Source organism: Hyalella azteca, unplaced genomic scaffold, assembly GCF_000764305.2.
Source record: "Hyalella azteca isolate HAZT.00-mixed unplaced genomic scaffold, Hazt_2.0.2 contig13563, whole genome shotgun sequence".
Lineage (NCBI taxonomy): Eukaryota > Metazoa > Arthropoda > Malacostraca > Amphipoda > Hyalellidae > Hyalella > Hyalella azteca.
The window spans coordinates 112833-135309 of NW_025943479.1; the positions used below are offsets into that span (position 1 = coordinate 112833).

Sequence of the window (22477 nt, forward strand, 5' to 3'; positions counted from 1 at the left end):
ACCGTTAATTTGCATTAGTTTCAGCTTTATTTTTTGCTGATTCCCGTCAATGTTGTTTCTATTTTAAAAAAATAAATCTTGGGTCCATCATCTATCATCGTTAGTCTTCCCTCAAACTTCAAAATTGTAAATCGACGCTCAATTTGACAAATTCTTGCCTATGCAGGACGCTGGCATGGACAGCGGCTCTCGCATGGTGCCCCAGACAACTAGTTCATCTTCCTCGTCTCCAGCTTCCTCATCATTCGGTGTGTCGTCGCACATGAGCAGCTACTCACCGCTATCTTCCCTGCCCCCGGCTAGTGGCCATCGTCTCGCTTTGCGCGATGGCCCGGCGCTAGGCTGCAACTTTTGCTGGAACTCCACTGACGATCACGGCCGCATTCAACGGAGAAAAACTAAATACCACTGTCCAGAATGCCGAACCAATCTCTGTATTGTGCCATGCTATCAAAAGTATCACAAGCAAATGGAACGAGCCGACGACACCGACAAGCAAATCACTAAAATGCTCACCAAATCTTCTCTCTGAGGTGTTGAAACTAGTTGATGCTTAGGATTATTTTACCAAGCAGTGTGGAGAAATTAAAGGTAACGTCAATGTTTGGTGTTGTATATAATATAATTAGAATTATATTGCGTTTTTACGTATCAATGCGGTTGAATTAACGCTGATGCTCGTTTCGTTTAGTACATTTAGCTCATTTTATTCCATGTAGGAGCTCAGTCTTTTTGATCTGCTGTACAAGTTATCTCTGTTGCCCCAGCTTTCTCTCTTCAATGAGGTGTTTTGATGCACCGATTTTTCAGATTTGTTTGCTGAGCTTCAGATTTTTTCTTAATTCCCTCTTCGACTATCTGGACCTCCAGACTGTTTGTATACCGAAAACTTGAAACTCACTTTGGACGCTACAAACAAAAATCAATCATTGATTGAATGATGTTCCCTGATGAGAGAATAATAGCAATATAGTATTTGTCACAAAACACTCATTCTTAATAATGGTGATTGATCACTGATACTTTCCGAGATGCAGAATGAGCTAAACGAAAGTTGTGAGTTGGGATGATAGATCGTCGCGACGAAAGCAACGCGCATGAATTTTTATTTGTATGTTACAGTTTTACGGTGATTCCAATCAATTGAGTTTGGATTTTACATTTAGTAGCAATTTTTTAGAACAATGTAATAATTAGCTGAGCGAAGTCCTACAGAATTTTCGCAATGGTATCATTTCATGTTCCAATATTGCCATTTCTGTTTTATTCCTATGGTTACAAATCATATTAATTTTTTCTAATATGGCCCATTCTAATGCCTCTTCATCAGATTCTTCTATTGATTTTGCGGACCAATTTTACCAGCGTTTTTTTAACGAAGTTACTAGATGCTCATTGCAGATAAGTTTTTCTGGTTTTAACTTTAAGCATTATTTTAAGCCTCATTGTGCCAGTGGTGTTCAAGAAGATTGTCACGCTGATCTCTTATGATTGTATCACTTTTATGATTTAGCCCACTGCTTCACAACCATAGAAATTTCAATTTCATTTTTGCGTTGTATGTTCACGTTTATTCAACTTACACACCTTTTCAAGAACTACGAGATTGGAAAACCATTGTGATTTGTTCTTCGCTTTTTAAGAAGATTAGGTCTCCGTTTTTATAAGTTTCTGAATTTTATAGTTGCTGTTCGTTGGTTCTACACATTATTTTGTGCGCTACTCGTTGGCAAGAAGCTGGTTTCTACATTCGGGATTCTTCTATATTTATTTACCTCATGATATTTGATCCCTTCATTTTTTACTTTGGCCATGATTTGTTAACTATTGTAACATTAAATTATCCGCGATTGGTGTGCGAATTGATACAAGAGAGGAATAAGACTTTTCATTGGGGGAAAGTAGTTAGAGTTTGAATGTGTTCGAAATATTTTCATTTGTACATGCGGAAGATGGTATTAAGTTGGTTATGAACGTTAGAGTTGTGATACGATTGAATTGCTGTCATTGAAAAGGCTGCTTTATTTTCAATATTTTTTTTTTCATTAAGCATTTTCTTTAGGGCAAGGCCAATTTTTATTATTTGTTTCATCTAGCCTGTGTGATATGCTGTGGAGGCCTTCAGGTGTAGGTGGACTTTCAATTCTTACAGAAGTCGACTGCAGCATGTACTGGCGGAAGTTAATATTGAAAAACCCATTTATCATCAAAAGTTAATGTGACAAATAATTCAATTTACTGAGCAAGTTGTTTGCTAAATTTTCTTTGCTTTTGAATATTAAAATCTTATAGGAATTGTTCCACACTTCATCTGTTGAATAGAATGTCTAGGCAAATGCTAAATTTAATAGGTATTGGTTTCGTGTCTCAAGATACTCAGCTCTAATAAACATCTACTACCACAATTGCTACTTATCAAACGAATTATGCACACAAATCTCGTTTCCTGTCGATGATTCTAAACTAAATCCGTCCTGGTTACGTTGAGGTCATTTTGCAGGTCCTGAGTCCGTTGTGTATTTTTGTTCGACTATTTGTGAATCTTTTCAAAATTCCTATGAATTTTGTTTGAATAACCACTATTGTGCTTCTTTTTACTCGTCGAAGAAACAGCAATCCCTGAAACATCCCAATTTTCGGTTGTTCTGTTCTTTCATTTGAAAAATTAGGCATTGAATTTTTACAATTCAAGGCAACCGTCTGTAGTTTGTAGTGTGTAGACTGGCTCATATTATTCAAAATGTATTAGAATCCAACACATGCTCTTTGATAGAGAATTAGCGCAGCAAAGTAGATGGAAAAAGAACCTAGCTTTCATTAGGCCACTGGCATTTTAGATTACCGTGCTCTCTTCGTCCTCAACCAACTTGCCGTCCTACATTTCCATGACAACTACAGCGTTTCCCTGAGACATTGTAATTTGTAATCTTGTGTACGCCGCTTTACCCCTCACAATTCATGGAAAGCGCCGTTCCTTCTGTAGATCAATGGGAATGAGTTACCCATAATTTTGGTGAGATGTCATAGACTTACAAAATTAGAGGGCAATTGTTGATCCTCGGATTTTGAATCGATACAACTGAAAGCACGCCATTTCAATAGCCAGCATTTCTTTTCTGCTAGCAATTTGGAATGTTATGGCACGAGCATTTTTTCTAACTGGTGATGATGGGTTATAACGAATGAAGCTGGTTCTTCTCAAAAACGTAGAAATAAATTAGTTGACAATCATCGAAGTACTTGCTAATCGGTATTTATTACTCTAGAAGACGTATATGCATTTAATGTTATAAACTAACGTTAGAAATGTGCGTTACAGTTACACCAAAAACGCCTTATCTCAAAAGTCCTATTCAGCATTAAATAGTTTTTCCTAAATTCGGATTCTGGTTTTATCTCTTCTCTGAGCGAGATTTGAGAATACGCAAGAAAACTTTGTGAAGACAAAAGTTCAGTGAGAAGTAAATTTCGGGACAACTTTTATTATTGAATCTTAGGCAATATATTAGAAAAAAAAACTCTCAGCGGAGATTTGGGAGAGCCCGGTAACAACCAGTCCCCTCATTAATAGCTTACAATATATTACAGTATATTAACGGTTCCCTTCAAGACATTTGTTGTAGCATCAAGTATTTGGGCTATATGCGATAGTGGAAGTAATACGCATATGCTGACGCACTATTATGATTACTTTCATACCAGTCTCGCGAGTACTTAATTCCTATGCTTCAAAAACTTGCAACCGCAACTGTTGAACGAGACTAACAAGTATTTGGTGTATTGTGTTCTTATCTGTCCGTTGCATCTGCAAATTGTGAACATAATAAACAAACCTCTAATAATTTGAAGTTATTTCTCGCCGGCAAATTCAACAAGAATGTATGTAGCGACAAACAATTTTATATCAATTAGTTATTCTGCAATTAAATCATGACGACGGGAGGTGAAGAATATGAAATGATGGCAAGAGCGGTTAGAGGCAGCGGAAAGAGGAGTCGATCCCGTTGTTCGGACTAATTGGATAGTTAGCTTTAATTAGCCGTAATTCATGATGCATGTAGTACACATATTGAAAGAACAAGTTCCACGGTTATCGTTTAAAATAATAGTTTTAATGAATTCCGTGTGGCTTATTTTTGGAAATATAATTAGCTAGCAGTGGATAGTACTCCCATTACTGCAAACCTGGTTGTGAAAGTTGCTGGACAAGTAACAGAATTCCCCGACGTACAATAATACAATACATGGTTAAAAATTCAAACCTACGTCGCAGGAGAATGTGTTAATGGGTGAACTTACCGCACACGCAAAAAACCAAGTTCCACTTTGGCATAGTACAGGAAACGCTTCAAATAATAGCTAGCTTAACAGTACGTGAGCTAATATGAACACAAGTGACACATTATTAACAAATACTAACGTACACGAGTATAGCTGCACCTTCGAAATGATTTTCAGGCAATTGGAGCTGATTAATTCAACAGATTTGAAACGGATAGAATTTAACAGAACACTTAGGAAATGTAAGGTGAACAGTACCTGAAGTAACTTAATTTGCTAAGGTTTTGTTTGCAAAAACATGCAAGCATACATGTATAAAATACTATCACGGCGTCATCTTTGAATGTAAACTTGGCTGTTATAAAAATTTAATTATGATCTTAATGCAAGTAAGAAGAATTCAAGAAAAAATTAAACTTAATACGTACCCATAGCCAAAAATGAATCCAAATACACGGGATTTCGTGTCAGATGCAGCATGAGGTAAAAATGCTTCCAGGAATTGTTCAGAACGCAATAAGCTAAACACGACAGCTGCAACAATCGAGTGAACGAGCAGTCATTCTTCCGTAGCAGCCATGAGTATTGGTTAATTACAAAATATTTTTACACATATATACTATTTACACTTACATCAATATTAAAATGTACACGAGAGTTCATACATGAATCTGACGCATCGTTCACGTACTCATTTGTCACAGAAGAAAAAATAAGACTCCAAACTCGCCACACGCGCTGCAGTACCGTTAATACTGTCTACGAATTCAACCATTGATAATTAATAGATAATTGATAATCCCTGAAATTTATGATGTACTTAACGCAAATTGTGGTTAATATAGTGCGGCAGTCATGGTAGCACATCGACATTTTGAAGATAGCAGCCAAGCACAGCAGGAAGATCTCATGTCGTTGGTCGTGGTTACATTTCCTCCTGAAAAGGGATGAAACCATTTCAAATAACTGAAGCATGATGATCAAATTACACATATTGAATATGAATAATCTTTTGCATTAGAACACGAGAGAAAAAGCCCCTTAACTTTGCCTTGCAAAGAAAACTTGGGAGCCCAGATTCTCCTCACCTTGACGGTTCTACCTCCGGGGAAAATACCAGTTCAAAAATTGATACTCATTGAAAAGGTATCTGCTAGAAGGTTATGTATATTTGACAACGTGAAATCGGATCTGTATTACAATTTCTTCCAATATCATATTCAACTAACAAATTACTGCGCAGTTTGTCGATTTATAATGTTGGCTAATTTCGAAGTCGAATAATTTATTCGACTAAAAAAATAATTTTTATAAGGGGGCCAAGCCCGAAGCTCCATTATCTCCCATCTACTTACATTTTGCGTTGTTATCAATGTACGGCAAACTATTAAAGACCAAACCAGAATAGCAAGATACATTTCTGCTAGTAAATTTACTGTTTTCTAAATTTCTGAATTGAATCTCATTTGCAAAAATTCGCAAACGTTTTTATGCTAATGAAAATCCACGAGACACGCATGTCTAGAAATGGAATGTGTTTGTATGAAAAAAAAAAAGGCAGCGCTTCCCAGTCTAGGCTCTGATGGAATATTTTACCCGCAATCTTCAACCCGGCATGCTGACCACAATGGTTTGAGCACCTAAATGATTCAAGCTTTGTGAGACAAGACTTAGAAGCGCTCCTTAAGAGTGACAGGCAAACAATGGTAGCAAATACAGGGCACTTACTGGCAATGCGATGCGCTCGAGGAGAGGGGGTGTGTGTGTGTATGTGCGGGGGGGGGGGGAAGGTTATTCTTTCGGAAAAAAGGCAAGGATCAGGATTATTTCAAGGATAGTGTAGGATACTAGGTATCCCGAGGATATCTGATCAGGACGCAGAGTGATGCGGGTAGGATTACAGGAGAAGTGGGCAAGTACACGTCACGAGGGATAGTATGGAAGAGTTAATGAAGGTAAGAAAAGCCAGAATGCATTCACTATGAAAGCGAGCAGCAAAGGAACAAGAGGGGACGAATGAATCATTTGAGTAGAATCTGACTGAAAATATAAAATCTACCACATGTTAAATGAAGTTGAATCGAGGACACAATGAGATAGCAACTCATTTAAAACCAACTAAAACATAAAAGATGAGTCAAAAGTAAACCAAGAACAATCCACTATGAACACGATCATTGCTAAAAAACAATCAGTACATAGGTACTTCTAGCATGGATTTGAGACACATTTCCGAAGGAAAGAAGAACCACAGGCACCTTTGATAATATTCTCGTTGGAAATCATGGTGAGATGTACGGTATTTCCAATCAATGAACACACCAAATTTAGATACAGGGAAAGATTAGCATTTATATTCCAATGCTACTTTGATACATGACGAACAGAGTCTAGGCGCGGAGATTCGAAGCCAGGAAGAATAAGATCAGCACCAGCACGACTAATTGCATCTTCACATTATAATTTAATACCGACGCAAATGACAATAACATATGGCTACCAAATAAAATAACAGCGTTACGAGAAAGAATTTATTATATTTTAGAACTCCAATATTACTGCCACTTCTAACGCTGTTGAAGAACTGAAAAAAGACTCCATCAGCAAATACGTGAGCAGACTCAATGAGCCAGCATGATTCGAAGTTTCCAGCACCGAGCCAAGCATTATTTCAAGATCAAGGCATAAGCAAGAAAAGATGACTCATGACCATGATACGATGGCAAGAAAAAATCATGATATGAATGAGGCCGGGTAAGGATTGAGGTTCCAGGATTGGGCGAGGGAATCACACGCACCCTCTCCCGGCACGTCGTGAGCTAACACAGCAAGTTCTTCTCTTCTCTACAAGTAACAGTTAACGAACACACCAATCGAAGCTTAAGCAACTTCAAATCAAAACAAAATCTAAGTCAAAGCCACTAAAATTACTGGAAATTCCTGACAACTTTTCCGCTGCACACGCAGTTACTGTATGAGAATAAGAGAACAAATATTCATCAAAGCAGGAAATACAAAGAAGCCGCTAAAGACACATAAATGCACCAAAGAAAGAATGTTGAAAGTAATAACAGAAATCAACCAAAAGACGGGTACGACATCGTTATAGTTCTCGATTGTCAACATCACAGAGGAACACACTAACGGATGCAAAAAATGAAACGCTCTAAAGCCGAAGTCTAAAATGCCATAACAACTGCAAATAAAAACTTATCCATCAGCCAGATACGAACGAATTATCCAAAAACTAGCTGGAAGTAAGAGTGAAAGTAAGCGCAGAAAATAACTCCGATGTTTTAAATGCAATGCAGAATAAAACACGGATAATAATTTACCTTGGGCTGACACATAAATTATCAATCTAAATCAAACCGATACCAAGAAATATAAAGTACGGCAGATAAAATGCTCAACGGAAGCGTTTTTATTAAGGACGAATGAAAGTGAACACCACACCTCGAAGTTACTCCATAGCAGTTCATCAGGAGCTCATCACATGCAACAAGATAACGTCAAACAAAAGAAAAAACTACAAAAAGGGTCACAGCGGTCAGTGAAGATATAAAAAAGAAAACCAGGTTCAACGCCAAAAAAGCTTAAATTCAAGGAAAGTTCTAAGAATGGATAGTTGCAATTGAAGAACTTCAATTCTTTTTTTATGACAGGCTATAAAATACGGGCTCCATTTCAAATGAAATGAACATATGAATGAAAATTTAAGTTTTGATTAGATTGACTGATGCATGAATTGCTATCAAGATAATTTAGCTGATGAAGACGGCAAAGCACACCAACTGGTTAGGGCATGACTGATAAGTCTGGGCAACATTGTAACATGAGTCTACGATATATGAGCTAAAAATTAGAATATGAAAAACACAAGACGAAGAATATGTGAAAGAAATTAATGTGCCTCTGATATAAATCATTAAAAAAAATTCTATCGGATGAACTTGGAAGAGACAAGAGAAGTATAATTGCAGCTGAAAATATAATTGAGGAAATGATAACCTGAAATAAATATAATAAGGCAGTGAGGAGCATGAGCGAGTGAAATTTTATGATAAAAAAAAGATAATAGTTATAGAGGATCAAAAGCTGCTCAAAAAGATGTAAAGGGTCAAAAGGGAAGAGGAGAAGGTCTCTAGTCGTGAGGGACATCCCTATAAGGTATCTCAGAAGACACCTGATAGTCGTCAAAGTAATGGTGGAGGTAGTCAAAGGTAGGCCGATGGTCCGGGTCCTTGTCCCAGCAGCTGAGCATCATCTTGTAGAGCTCGTCGGGACAGCGAGGAGGCTTTGGCATCCTATAGCCGTTTTGTACACGGTCGATTACCTCGCGGTTGTTCATACCTAGAATAATTCAAGTGAAAAATAAAGTACAGGTTTGAAAATCCTGAGAACAAACTGTAAACAAGGGAATATGTATGAACTTATACCAAGTCTTTTCTCTTGATGAATTTAACATTTATTCTCCGTAAGGGAAAGTGTATTTTGGTTCACGTATATAACTAGTAACAAGTATCACCTACAATAATAAGACGACAAATGGGATAGTTGACTCTCTTTTCACTTATAAAGCTAGTAGCCATGTCTGGTACCTACAAGCAAGGTTGACATGAATGAATAATTCAATTTAACACAACTTTAACGTTACAAATCAGATTTCGAGCTTCACGCTCGTTTGAGAAGTAATGAGTGATGCAAAAATATCTTAAATCATGCCTAAAAAATTTCGAAATTCATGTCGAAATTGTTCACTCAAGGTGTTTTGACTACGTAAAATATAGATTTCCGACATCTAATTTAAAGGATAATAATATATTATGCATAGATTTAGGACGAATTAGTTGAAAAAAAACCTTACCAGGATAAGTGTTTGCTCCGTAAGTAATGATTTCCATTAGCAGAACACCAAAGCTCCAGACGTCACTCTTGATGGTGAACCGATTGAAGAGCATAGCTTCTGGGGCTGTCCACTTCACAGGGAACTTACTATCTGCTTGAATATACTCTTATTAGGCTCTAGCACTCAAACATTCCTAAGTAGCTATGGAAGATTCAATGCTCCCATCTCAAAAAGATAACTATTTTATATAATCTTCGGACACGCAATATTATGCTGTGATCTGATTAAGTCTGAGACACATTGTTGACTGGAGTATAATAACGAATGAAATTAATTGAAATGATCACAGACACAGAGATAACAGACTTACTTGTACTTGGGCAGTAATCTTCGCCATCAATGATCCTGGCGAGGCCAAAGTCAGCGACCTTGCAGAGCAAAGATTCACCAACCAGGACGTTGCGGGCGGCCAGGTCGCGATGGATGAGCTGCTTGCTCTCCAAGTATGCCATGCCTGACGCCACCTTTATCATAATACGACACTTTTTGTAACAAATAAGAAAAGGAAAAAGTCATTACATTGAAGATAAATTACCTATTAATGCAATTAATGCAACTGAAAAACTTTCGATTCCTAACAAGGCCACAAATAGAGATGATTGAGTAGCATAAGGCCATAAGCAGTGGGCACATACTGCATCAAGCTTTTTATAACATAAGAAGTTCATGCACAGGTCGGTTGTTTGCATGAAAGATAAGTTAAATAATCATACACCGTATTGACCTAGGAAACTTTCTCAAACCCGATTTTAAACACATATTTGTTACGCAGGTCTTGCAACATTGCTCACGTTCTGTCAATAGCAATCTGAAGTCTCTCAACAGAATGAAGAAAATGCTAGTAATAGATCAATTTTTCCGACTTGAGAGAAATATGAATAAGGCATGGTCTGGAGTAGATTCAAGTAATTGATAATTCGCGACAAAAGAACAGAATGACTGAGCAAGAGACATAACACAGTGCGCTGGCCAACCTGAGAGGCGATGTAGATCATATCGTTGAGTTTAAGAGTCTTTCCCTCATCACTCCTGAGTAGCTCTAAGAGGGCACCCTTCTTCATATATTCGGTAACTATAAGAACAGGTTCTTCTTTCGAGCAAACGGCGTATAGAACAAGAATATTTCTGTGCCGCAAGCCTTTCATGATAGCTGCTTCTTCAAGGAACGCCGAAGACCTCATATTGCCTTCTTTGAGGGTCTTGATGGCCACTTCTATCCTGTTGTTCCAGGTACCTGATCAAAGAGATAACCAACACATTATGTCAATCTTACAGAACCTGTTAGGTAAATAAGAGCAGAAACCATAGAAAATGCGAGAATAAGTATCCTGTCTTTCATTCCTCTGATATGGCCATCATATAATTTTTACTGAAAATAATTTAGGATTGTTCCTAAAAATTTTCTGTTTCCTTCGAACTCCAGCAGGTATTTACTGTCCCCTCTTTTGGGGAGAAAAAAAAATAGAAAAATTCCTGATGGCAAACACGAAAAGGGACACCCCCCTTAGTAGCGTTTCAAGTAAAAACAATTCAACAGAGGAAGGATTGTTTAATCAGTGAGTTAGATTGCTAATTTAGAGGCCACATGTTTACTAGCGCTTTAGCTATTTAGCTATCTCGTACCGGAAGTCAAGATGAACTTCACCAATGAGGTGGAAGGTCTCAGTTATCTAAAGTTTCTCGAATCAAAAATATGTTCATCACCCACAAGGGGCGGAAGGTCTCAGATGTCCAGCCCGTTTAAGCTGGCTCGAAAGAAGCAGCGTTAGCATCTCAAAGATAAGGACGGGGGACGTCGGCCGCCCACACGATAGAGACAGAGAATGAAATGTAAGGTATCCTACCTACATAATAACTTAATGTAAGGTATCCTACCTACATAATAACTTAACCCCACAACTGAGACCCGTAGTCAGACACCGCGAGCCCAGCGGTGGGGCGCTCAGGAGTTTAATCAGAGAACAATAAAAAAATGGCTATGAATCTAAAATAAGAATGAAGGCGCTTCTAACAAATAGTTTCTCAGTACAACGTTCACATGACAAAATAGATATGGCATCATCACAGTACATGGAAAACATGATAAAGTTTGAACTCACCATACCAAACTTCACCAAACGTTCCTTGGCCAAGTTTTTTGAGGAATGTTAGCGAGTTGCGTTCGATCTCCCACTGATCTTTGGTCTCTCTGCTCAGGTCCCACTGCTGAGGTCGTGGTCGGGCGCACGGGTGCTGCAGTAAACACGCCAGGCCGTAGTTGTTGCCTGACCAAACAACACCAATTAATTTCATCAATAAACTTGACAGCGTCTTGTATTGGGAAAATAAAGAGTTATCTTAGCAATAGCGAAGAGTGCTATCTATTTTCTATGGACATTATTCCGTTTTTAATATCATGGCGGTCCAAATACAGGATGTGCTAACAACAAAATAGCTTTCATAGAAATTTTAGCTAACGGATCAAAAAGGTTCTAACAAACTATTGTATAATACGAAAACATCAGACACGGGCAATCGTATGAATTCAGTGAACATACTCAAATGTTAATACATCAACGTAAATAAAAGATGAACTAATGTTCAGCTCTCAAAAGTTAATAAAATAATCGCGGTGGTACGGATACTCATTTTGCAGATTTAGCCTGTCCAGGAATTCAAAAGCAACTGGAAAACAATTCCATTCAAGAATTTGTTCAAGTCAAATATCGTAAATAGTCATAGATATATAATGGACGTAGTTTTACTCCAATATCAAAACGGATCTCGGGGATGCCTCTAAATAGAAAAGAAAACAATGAGCTATCGACATCACTACAAACTGACGGCTGTAAGCATCGACTAGTTCGTTGAGAGATCTGAATGTTTGAGCGGAGGTGATGAAGAAGCCGCCGCCATCGGTCTGCTTGATACGGTAGTGCTTCACGTGCTCGCCTTTCTGCTGATCCCAATCCTGAGTAACAAGATAACAGTTAATGCGATCAACGTAACATGCGTATTAGAGCGACTTCATATTGAAACTTTTATTGGTGAAATAAACTACAGCGGCCAAGCCCATGCTTTTAAAACCATAGAATAAGGGTTTTCCGGGATTTTAAAGTCAAACCCATGGTTTTAAAACAATAGAATAAGGGGTTTAGTACAATCGACATAATATTCGTAAATACATAGTCGCGTGCTAAATAGGTAATACTAAAAATTTAATTGTATTCTGTATACTGATTTTCTATTAATTTTCAAGCTGTTACAGTCCAACAGTCCTCTCTCCATGGAGCCACACTAAAGTAGCTGTAGGAAATGCCTGTAAGATATGAGCGGTTAACTTACCCTAATGCTCAAGGAGTAACCGTGGCTGGCTTGCTCGCTCAGTCTAATGAGGAAAGTTCCCCTCTGATTGCAAGAATCCATCAATAATTTCTCAGCTTCTTTACGCGCTATCCGGCCGAAGTACCAGCTGCAAATATTTCATAAATTAAGAAGAGAATTTGAACGAAAGTTACACGTGTATTGCATTCTCCTAATATATGATAAGGCAAATCTATTCATTTGTTTTAATCGCAGCCCTAGTTCATAACCGAGCTATTCATCACTAAAACTCTTCAGGCACAGGAGTATGTCAGTAAAGCATAGGAATAGCTATCGACTGCAACAATCGACGAAAATGCAGGTCTATTCACAAATTACTACACATGGCTGCGTTTGTGCATGGGAAATACAAGCATTACTCACTCTTGGCACTCAAGGGAAGTTGCTAGAGCCACGTGGTTCTTAGGAATGTAGCCCTCAGCGTTGTTTGTGAGGTTGCGAGCCAACCACCAATCGTTGTCACTGGACAGGAGGGAATTATGCTATGTCATTACACTCGCAAAAAAACACGTTGCATGAAAATAGTTTGCAAGCATAATTTTGAACAATCCTTCATTTGAAGGTATTTTTCTAAGGCCTGTATTTATTTGCAATAATTGGATCACTTCAAAACGCATTGGCATTTGTGGAGAAGACTAAGTAATAAATGCTTTTAAATTTTTTTTTCTACAGTGAATAAGCATGTGAGTAAAATGAAAAATAAAAGATCGCTAAAAGATGAAAAATAAACGATTGATGGATGAATGAGACAAAGGAAAATGACTTACGTTTCACTGAGAACCTCGAGACGATCGCCCTTGATAAAGCTGAGCTCCCCGGCGCTCCTGCCCTGGAATGTGTACATGGCAACCACCAACTGCGGCACGCCGCCCCCCGGTGCTGCTCCGCCCCCGACACGGTATTGAGTCCCGCCCCCTAGCAGGCAGCCGTCACCTGCAAATACAACACTTGTTATATCAATGACATGCAGATATTCTCAAGCTCTTAATTAGTACTCAGGGCCATGCAGAAACATTCACGAACAATTAAATTTTTCACACAACAGCGTAAAAAGTTTTTGATAACTGCTTCGTCAATTCAAGACGATGTACAAAGATATCGGAATAAAATCCCTTTTCCACCCAGGAAACTGTTTTGGTGACACGGTGGATTTTGAATTATCCAGGAGTGTTCCGAACTAAGAGCTGGATGCCGCATTTGCGGCATGGAAGCAAATCTCACGTAACTGTTATGAAGAATTATACTCTGAAAAGATATGCACGCAGGTGAAGCTTCGCTCATCGCATCCATCAACACACGAATTGAAAGCCAGAATAAACAAGAGATCTTAATAATGCCAGAATTTGTGGTTCGTGCAACACTATAGTGGTTACGGAGTACATTAATCAAGTTAAAATAATATTACACTAAATCTCAGTGCACCTCAACACAACCCATCTCTATGTTATTTCAAATAAATTAAGCTGCACTCTGCAAGCTTCGTTCAACAGTGCGTTCAATAACTAAGTTATTCTATGCTTAAACTCGTTGGTTCCATAAGCTGCAGTGCTCTTTCAATCTTCATATTGGGAACGCAGAAAGATGAATAGTTTTAGCTTTAAATTGTTTTGGAGGCGCTCATATGCCGGAACTTTTCTTATACCACTGCATTTATGTTTTTATCTTCGATGCGAATTTAGTTTTCTAATTGATTCTTATTTTCTTATAGGTTTTGAACTTTTGAACTGACGATGGAGCGGGACTCCGAAACGTTTTCATTCTTAAGAAATGGTTAATATTCTGGCTGTTTTCTTTGCTTTTAAATTCCTGGTAAACTTGCGACTTAAGCAATCTAGTAATTTTTGTGCTTATACCACAATTTATTGAAGTAAGAAGATATTAGAAGCAAAAACGTATGAACGGATAGATCATGATGTATTAATGCTGAGAGTTTAATGCATTAGTAAAAACAACCAACGAGAGCACAACATTGAAGCAGTGTTAGCTAAAGCTTGGGGCTGGTAAATGTTTAGCCGGGTTCACTTTTGTGCGGTACTTGCGGGTAAGAGGCAGCATGATGAAGTCATAGCATAGCGCAAGTTCAAATGCGATACAAAAATTACGAGCAGGCAATGACATTCTCTAGATTGTATAGCATACTATGCTAGGTTGCATAGCACCCCGTGCTAGGCTATATGCAATGCATAGAATACTGTGCTGCGTTTAGTAAATTTTTAGATGGATTGTCGCTTCACAACTTTGTCAAGGTGCCATCAGTTTTACATTTTTTTAAAGTAAGTTTGCACTCAGAAAAGTTAGTGGAGACACAGCAGCTCACACCTGCACTGCTGCAGTTGTTTGCAGGTCCCCAGCGTTGCGAGCTCCGAGCTGATCATCAACATCGAAATTACTCAAAAAAGATAATTTTCAACAGGGTCTGAATGTACAAAGAAACTAATCATTTCTGTTCAGAGTAAATATTATAAATGAACTATTTACAGACATATTGTAGCTTTCATGTTTTATACCAACTAGCCACATGAACAACAATATGTCAATCTGTACTCGGAATCGCGGCATGTAATGCATGACTCTCACTTGCACCGTGATCTAAATACAAGATCAAATCGTACCTCAGAGATGATAATGTGATATACTAAACTTAACTTGTTTTTCAATTTAACTTGGCATTACCTACGATTCTCTGCGACCTGATGTTAATTAAATGGCATATCTAATTAAAAAATTTTGAACGAAACAACCGAGTATAGTACCTGAGATGGCGTTGGAACTAGATAGTCGAATTGATTTGCGGGAGAATTTGAGGCTTCCGCTCAATCAAGTCAAAGCTATACACGGCAAGATATGAAATCGGTTGCAGAAATTTAAAAATACACGCAAATATCAATCGAAGTTCGATTTATGTTTTATCATTCGAATTTCATCATGATTCATTTACATTATTCCATCATGATTCATTTACATTAATCTATAGATCAAGCGCCAAGCGACGCCAGTAATACCAATATCTTATCTACATATAGCGCCAGAGTTAATGTAATGCATGACTCAGTTACGAGGGCCTACGTACCTTGATCTTTACGCATCCTGGCGTGCGTCTGCTGGTGATGGTGCGCAGCGCTAGCATTGGTCCAGCCAGGGGCCGGCAAGCCTGTAAAACACAATCGTCACTATACATATAATGAACATTAAGGATCTTCATTTATCGAGTTAGCTAAACTGAAGAGAACACTACGTACAACATCTCGAAATGAGGCACTCATCAGTTAGTTAGTTTTTTAGTTTAGTGGCCAAATGTTTACTAGCGCTTCAGCTATTGAGACAATCACCAGGAAACACTGAATATCATAAGCGTAAACCATATAAAAGTCGTCACTCAAATTTACTCAAAACGAGCTCGTACAAGTCTTGGAGCGTGAGACATTACCAGGCGTTTTATTCTAAAATAAATAGCAAAATTGAGGTTATTCAATCAAATAATTGTAAACCAGCAGCACATTTTAGAAAAAAGTACATGCAAGGCAGAACGAGTTCGTCGTTTTTTGTGCCTATTAAGATGCGAATTAACTTATGTACATTTTTATTCAGTGCTTGTATTATTCATACGATATGTAAGGGTGAAAGCTGTTAAATAACTTAAGGCAAGTTTATTTAACAATCAGTATATTTGAATAAAAAATTTGTTCAAGTGCCATAGTGAAATTCAAAACCTAGATGCAACGAGGGAGCTGGGAATGATACCAGCTAGCTCTCAAATTGGTAGCTAAGTAATACAAATTTTATATTTATTTAAAAAACAATAATTTTCAGTGAACAAACACCTGAAAACGATAAACAGAATTTGATCGAGTTACGTAAGTAACAGAAATCCTGCAGATCATTTTTGAATCACATACCTACGAACAACATTTTTCACAATTTCCGGTCCGTAATGTTCAACACCTCAAAGTCCCTAATAAAAGCGTTAGAATGAAAACGCTGGTTGGATAGAAGCATAAAATAAAAAACAAAATCTCACCGCTGTAACGCGCGACGTCGAAATTCCGCCGATACATCGTTCGTAGGAAATGCACGAAGCGAAAGAAGCTCATTCCACTTATAATATTATTTAAATCTAGTTATACCAGCAGATTCTGATCACCAAAACACTTCTCAGGCCCCATTATGATCTCAACATAACGTGTGTCTGCACTAAACTGCAAGGCAAGAAGATTTTAAAAGCCCCAAACTTCTAATCAAAAATCAATAGTAAGATAACGCGAGCGAACTGATAAGGATCGAAAATGCTGACCGATAAACTTACAATGATTCAAGTAGCCTAAGCTTTTCCTAAGAAATCTGAAGCACATGAAAGGCACAAAATTTATCAGTTATGATTTTTATTATCTTCCGGCAGAGTTGAATACTGTTTATGATTGATATCCATATCCAGAAAAATTTCTAATCAATAGAGGAAACGAGTTTTACAGCAAACGAGATTTAAATGATGGAATCGAAAATATTTTAAAAAGTCTATGATATAAATTCTCTCCCAAGAGTCCGATCTCTTTGAATCACAGAGAACTATCAAACGATGCGCAGAGCTATTGAGGTTAAAAGTGGGTTGTCAAGTTTCAGACAATGCAAGAGAAATCAATATCAATAACTTATGGAAGTTGCTGGTGCAATTAAACATGATATAGAGGCCTGTGCAGCTGAGACTCACCTCGACAACAGCTGGGTCGTCTTAAAGTTAGAGAACTTAAATAGCTGCGATAGGCCGCTAAGTCTGCAATAGATTAAAAATTCACTAGTAATTTCAAACTAGCAACTTCAAGTAATGGATATTGTAAGACTTACGCTGGTATGGCGTACATACAACGAGACATACTCGTATAAAAAAGGCTACACGCAATGTTACGCGTGCCTTGTAAGACAAGCTTTTACAAAAAGGTTTAGGTGAAAGAAACTAAAGTATAGAATTCTCCCGATAGAACAAAGACTTAAATTAAGAAAGCCATACCAGTGAAAAGCCGAAAAAAAATTAAATAGATACATTAAATTATACACACCAAAAAATGAATAACAAAAATATTGAATCCGTTTTAAAATCAAGAAGCTCAGGGATGAATGATACGAAGACCGATCAAGCAAAGAAGATCAAGAACATATTTAAAATCAATTTAAAAATAAACCAGCAGGCAAACATGTGAAAAATTATTTCTTTAATATTTTTAAATGCCAGCGTTATTCAATAGAGAAAATCATGCAAAAAAGCGTTCGTTGCCTGGAAGCTGTTTCATCTTGAACTAATGGTATATAAATACATGGATGTAACATATACACGAAAAACGTAGTACATCAACAATAATAATATGGAACTAGCAAAATGAGGATGAGGGGCAAACACGGTAAATGCCTTCATTAAAACGATAGACCCACACCCACGACACGCCATATAATATCAAAGTTATAGCACAGCCTGTACAAAATGAAGCTAGGAAATATTTTACAGGCGTCTATGCTAACAAACTCAACAAATATCCATAAGAACGAATTTGCCTCTTTTCTATCACAAAGAAATTGCGCAACCAGCAAGCCAAACAAAATAACTTCTGAGTTTAGCTCAAATACGAAACTTCGTGAATGCAGAAGCAAACCAACATTCGTCTAACAATGCTCGTCAGGATATCAAAAAGCAAATTAAGTTGTAAGGATCAGGGACCACAATAAACCAATTCGCCAAGAAATTTATGGTGTAGGTACTATTAATATTTGTATTCATTTAGTGAAATACATAAATATCTAGGCACGGATGCAGCCCTGGTACCGGATATTCGAATATATGCAGCCGAATGTTCGAATATGCAAAGCCCTGGTACAGAAATATTCATACCAAGTATCCCAGTGATTAAAATAAGTCAAATAGCATGACAGAAGTAGCAGTAAGTTGAGACACGATACACGGACGCTGCCGACAGCTCAGGTCTCATGACTCGAGGGCACGGTTAGCGACTTTGGCAGCGGGTCAAGACAAATCCCACCTTGTCCCGAATTGGAGCGAATCACGTCGACCCCATGTTGCTGAGAAGTGTATGGGGGTCTGCGTACCCCTCCTGCCATCACCACACCCATAGGGGGGCACGTCCCCATTGGGGTAATATTTCCTCCCATGGCTGCCCCTGAGGGGTCAGGATGATACCGAGGGTTGACACCACTCGGGCCGTTGTTGGATCCCGCAACGCCTCCCGACAACTGGACAAATCCCGCACAGTCTCCCTTGCCTGTAGCGGAGGGAGGGGGAGGGATGGTCAGAGCAGGACAGGGAGCAGGACAGCATCACAGACGTGCACCACTACCATCTCTTAGACACGTGGCCTACACTCCCCTTGCCGCGTTACAGGACAGGGAGAGAAGGACAGCATCACAGACGTGCACCACTACCATCTCTATCCCCCTGCCGCGTTACAGGACAGGGAGAAGGACAGCATCACAGACGTGCACCACTACCATCTCTAGACACGTGACCTGCACTCCCCCTGCCGCGCTGTGCACTCTCAATCTATACGCGCAAGTGAAATGCAACAATAATATCGCTTGTATAACATAGAAAGGAAAGTAGCAGAAGCTCACTCAAATAAAGCCGATACTACATCATCAAAAGAAAACAACAAACCCGAAAACCTGCAACTCAAGTCATAACCCACAACGCCAACATGTGGAAATGCAGCCGAAACTGAACAAAACAGCCACAAAATTCAGTGTAAACACAATGCTGCTGAGTGAGGGCTGAAACAAACCATACTTCTCAACAAAATATTAGCTCATAATTGGCTGGTTTAGTGTTAGTGCAGTTTGACTATACACTAGTTAGTGCAGTTTGAATCTATTTCTCATAATACCTTAATGAATAAACCTTGTGATAGAAACCAACAAATAAATCTATTTCAACATTACTGAACATCTCAAATTCAGTCCAGGCACAAATTTCTCCATTAATGTTCCTAATTAACAAAATTTAATTCCGGGAGGTATTTTTAGCAAGGAATTATGCAAACACAAATACAATGATTCCTGGATAGAATTGTTGGCAAGACCTATTACAATGCTGGTAAGGTGATGAAAGCTCAATGACTTAGCTTCAATTGAGTTCATATAGAAATTGAACTAAAATGCCAAGTTTACAGTGCCTTGTTTAATATTACATCAACTACTAATAACAGCAATATGAAGCAGCATTCCAACACTTGTTAATACATTTAATGCATAAAGGAACACAAAAATGTGCAAAATCTGAGTATTTGATGTTGAGCATGATGAGGCATTATGATTCATTGGTGGCCATTTATAACCAACTTCTAAATCTAGAAGCAAATAGATGAAAGGCATGACTCAATTATTGATTTCATGCCGATCAGATCAGTTACGAAATAAAAAAAATTTGACACAAATGTAACGTTACTGATATCAAACAGCTTTGATTGAAGCTTATTGGCACATAAATTACCAGATCATGAAAAATATGTTTAGAAATGTGATTAAAAGAGTGATATGACTTCTACACCCTGAGCAATTTATTACATAGATAATACTGATTACATAAACAAACAAGGTCAAAACCAAACAATGTCAATATGGACCTTTCAAGAAACAATATAAATGAAGATTCTATCAAATGTGACAACCAGAAGTCCCTATTTGTTGGCTAACCAAATAAGCTGAATTACTTGACTTCAGAACTATATCAACAACCTTCACCAGCAGAACTCTGGCTAAATACAAGGTTTATCACTAATAAAAAATTATCTGAGTGCCATTTCAAAAGAATTGAACAAGATGCATTTAAATCAAGCATTGGGAAGTGGGAACAATGCTTTTGAGGGATAATTCCTAATCATGACATGACCAATGATATTATTGTATGGGACAGATGGGAAAAGTTATGACTAAGCGTGCTAACATCAAACACAAATATATCATAAATTATAGAACACATGCAAAATGTAGATAGGTAGGCAATGTCCTCAAGGAAAGAGTGCAATATTGATAATTATGGATAACAAGAAAATGAAGAAAACCTTACAAAATTAATAGGTATTGGTCATAACAAAGGAATAAAAGAAACAATATATACAACATTGATAAGCATAGATCACAACAGGGTAGTAGAAGAACCTAATCAACATTAATAATAAGTATTGATCACAACAAGGAAATGAAATGAACTGTGCAACATTTATGATAAGTATACAAGGATATACGAGATAATGAGAAACATTGATAAGTAGATGTATATACATATTGATAAGAACAAGGAAATAAGTGCTTGCTTACCTCTGATGGGGTCAAAAGCAGGCAGAGGACCGCCAGGGGGCTGCGTTGGAGGGGGGCAACAGCAAGCTTGCCCCATCCTCCTGCCTTGACAACAGCAACAACACGACGCTGCTAAATGAACCTTCCTCGTCACCACAGATCTGCCCTCTCTTAGCTCACTAGGATGCTTGCATCCTCTTACTTTCACAACAGCAACAGCACACTGCTGAAAATCCTTCTGTGTCACCTTCTCAATGCACAGATCTACCCTCACTAGGATGCTTGCACTTTTACAGTTCTTGGAAACATTATGAGGTCATTTAAAAATCTGATCACATATGATCAGCATCAAATGAAAAATCACAGTTTTCCATTGCAATTATCAAAATCAAACCCACGTCATTATTCTCTCTGAAAAAAAAAAACTGTAAACAAGTATTAATAATGCCCTGATATGTAATAAAAGAATTTTTCTATAATAATAATTTATTAGAGCAACAAATTGCAAAATTACAAATCAGCTGAAATTATGGGATTCCGTGCAATAATATTTCATTAAAGTGAAGCCATTTTCCTATCTATGGAAACTCCTCTTTGGAGAGCCAAAACTGCTCCATCCTTCCTTAATTTAGCTAATATTTGTGGATCAAACATGAGACACAACTGAATTGATATTCAATCTATGAACTGAAAGTTCCAGAATTCCACACTGGTTTTCAGGTGGCCAAACTGGTAAATGGGACAGATGCCACAATTAGATGAACCAAAATAACCCATAATCAAATCTTAAATTTAAAAATTTTGACTCAAACCACTCATAAATGGGACAAAAATGTCCGTACTCGTGGTCAATGTCACCCGTTTCCATAACCCTAAACTAATTTCTTTGCTAAAATTTAGAAAGATTTCACATTTTCCCCTGCAATTCTTTAAAATCACTTATGAAACTGTGATTTTTTACCTACAAGTTTAGGAAATTTCTGCCAGGTATTCTAGATTAGATCCAATCTGGAATTTTGAGCAGAATTCCTTGGGTAAATGAAAGAAATAAATAAATGAAAGAAAATTGAAGGCAAAAACTAAATTTACAGACAACTTGCATTAAAAAAAAAAGTAAAATGTGTCATTTTTATTATTTTTTTATGAAATTTGGCAAAAGCCATAAAAACAAGGAAATTTACTGCAAGCATGAGTATTCTTGTCTTGTTCACAGGTGGCTTCTGCCTGATTTTCCAGAATGCCAGCTTTGAACATGGTTTGCATAGAATTAACCATTATCTGATTACCACAATAACGAACCAATGCATGGAATATGTCTACTGTCTGAGCAGTGACCAGAGCTTTCCTAACTTTTTTAGAGCTTTATGATTCCTGCTTCAAGATTTACCTCCTATCTGATTAGATAGAAACGTATATAGGATTTACCTCTTCTACTTGAAAAAGTAGACAACCACAAGTAGGATTGGAATTTTCCTGCTTAAGAGTGACATCTTGCATCTCCAAAGCAATAAATTTTTATACATTGGAAATCTAATGGCCTAATCAAGCACATTTGTTAACAAATATATAGGCTATAAGGTAATTCATCCAGCGGCAATCTTGCAACTCTGAAAATGGCTTAAACTGTGGGAA

General features: G+C 37.7%; 2 protein-coding genes across 7 annotated transcripts in view; one reads left to right on the forward strand and one right to left on the reverse strand.

The window, feature by feature from the left end:
• The window catches only part of LOC108671788 (longitudinals lacking protein, isoforms H/M/V), a 39983-nt gene extending 36141 nt beyond the window's left edge, over positions 1-3842 (forward strand). The window contains exon 12 of the mRNA XM_018159365.2: positions 167-3842. Within this exon, the coding sequence (XP_018014854.1) occupies positions 167-532 (366 nt within the window). The 3' untranslated portion in view covers positions 533-3842. The remainder of the gene's footprint in view (positions 1-166) is intronic.
• LOC108671792 (tyrosine-protein kinase Src64B-like) lies at positions 3459-21271 on the reverse strand. 6 transcript variants are annotated; one of them, XR_007157065.1, is made up of 15 exons: positions 20867-21271; positions 18577-18816; positions 17259-17321; positions 15624-15704; positions 14873-14920; positions 13321-13486; positions 12917-13015; positions 12515-12641; positions 12014-12140; positions 11290-11454; positions 10165-10424; positions 9501-9654; positions 9149-9280; positions 6010-8634; positions 3459-5218 (listed from the first exon to the last, which is right to left on the reverse strand). XR_007157065.1 is itself a non-coding variant. In XM_047883745.1 (15 exons), the coding sequence occupies exons 1-15, from the start codon at positions 20940-20942 to the stop codon at positions 5207-5209; spliced, it is 1920 nt and encodes a 639-aa protein (XP_047739701.1). In that variant the 5' UTR covers positions 20943-21271; the 3' UTR covers positions 3459-5206. The 6 variants fall into 6 exon arrangements, 1 of the variants encoding a protein (XP_047739701.1); XR_007157064.1 differs by having other exon boundaries at positions 9149-9283; XM_047883745.1 differs by having other exon boundaries at positions 8468-8634; positions 9149-9283.
• Between the last annotated feature and the right edge of the window lie 1206 nt (positions 21272-22477).

What these genes read in the sequence shown, in the direction of transcription:
- LOC108671792 (XM_047883745.1), bottom strand. Translation starts at nt 20,942, where the DNA reads ATGGGGCAAGCTTGCTGTTGCCCCCCTCCAACGCAGCCCCCTGGCGGT. An exon ending in TGCTTTTGACCCCATCAGAG is followed by an intron (nt 18,817 to 20,866) that starts GTAAGCAAGCAC and finishes CCTCCGCTACAG; the next exon opens with GCAAGGGAGACTGTGCGGGA. An exon ending in ACGACCCAGCTGTTGTCGAG is followed by an intron (nt 15,705 to 17,258) that starts GTGAGTCTCAGC and finishes TGTGTTTTACAG; the next exon opens with GCTTGCCGGCCCCTGGCTGG.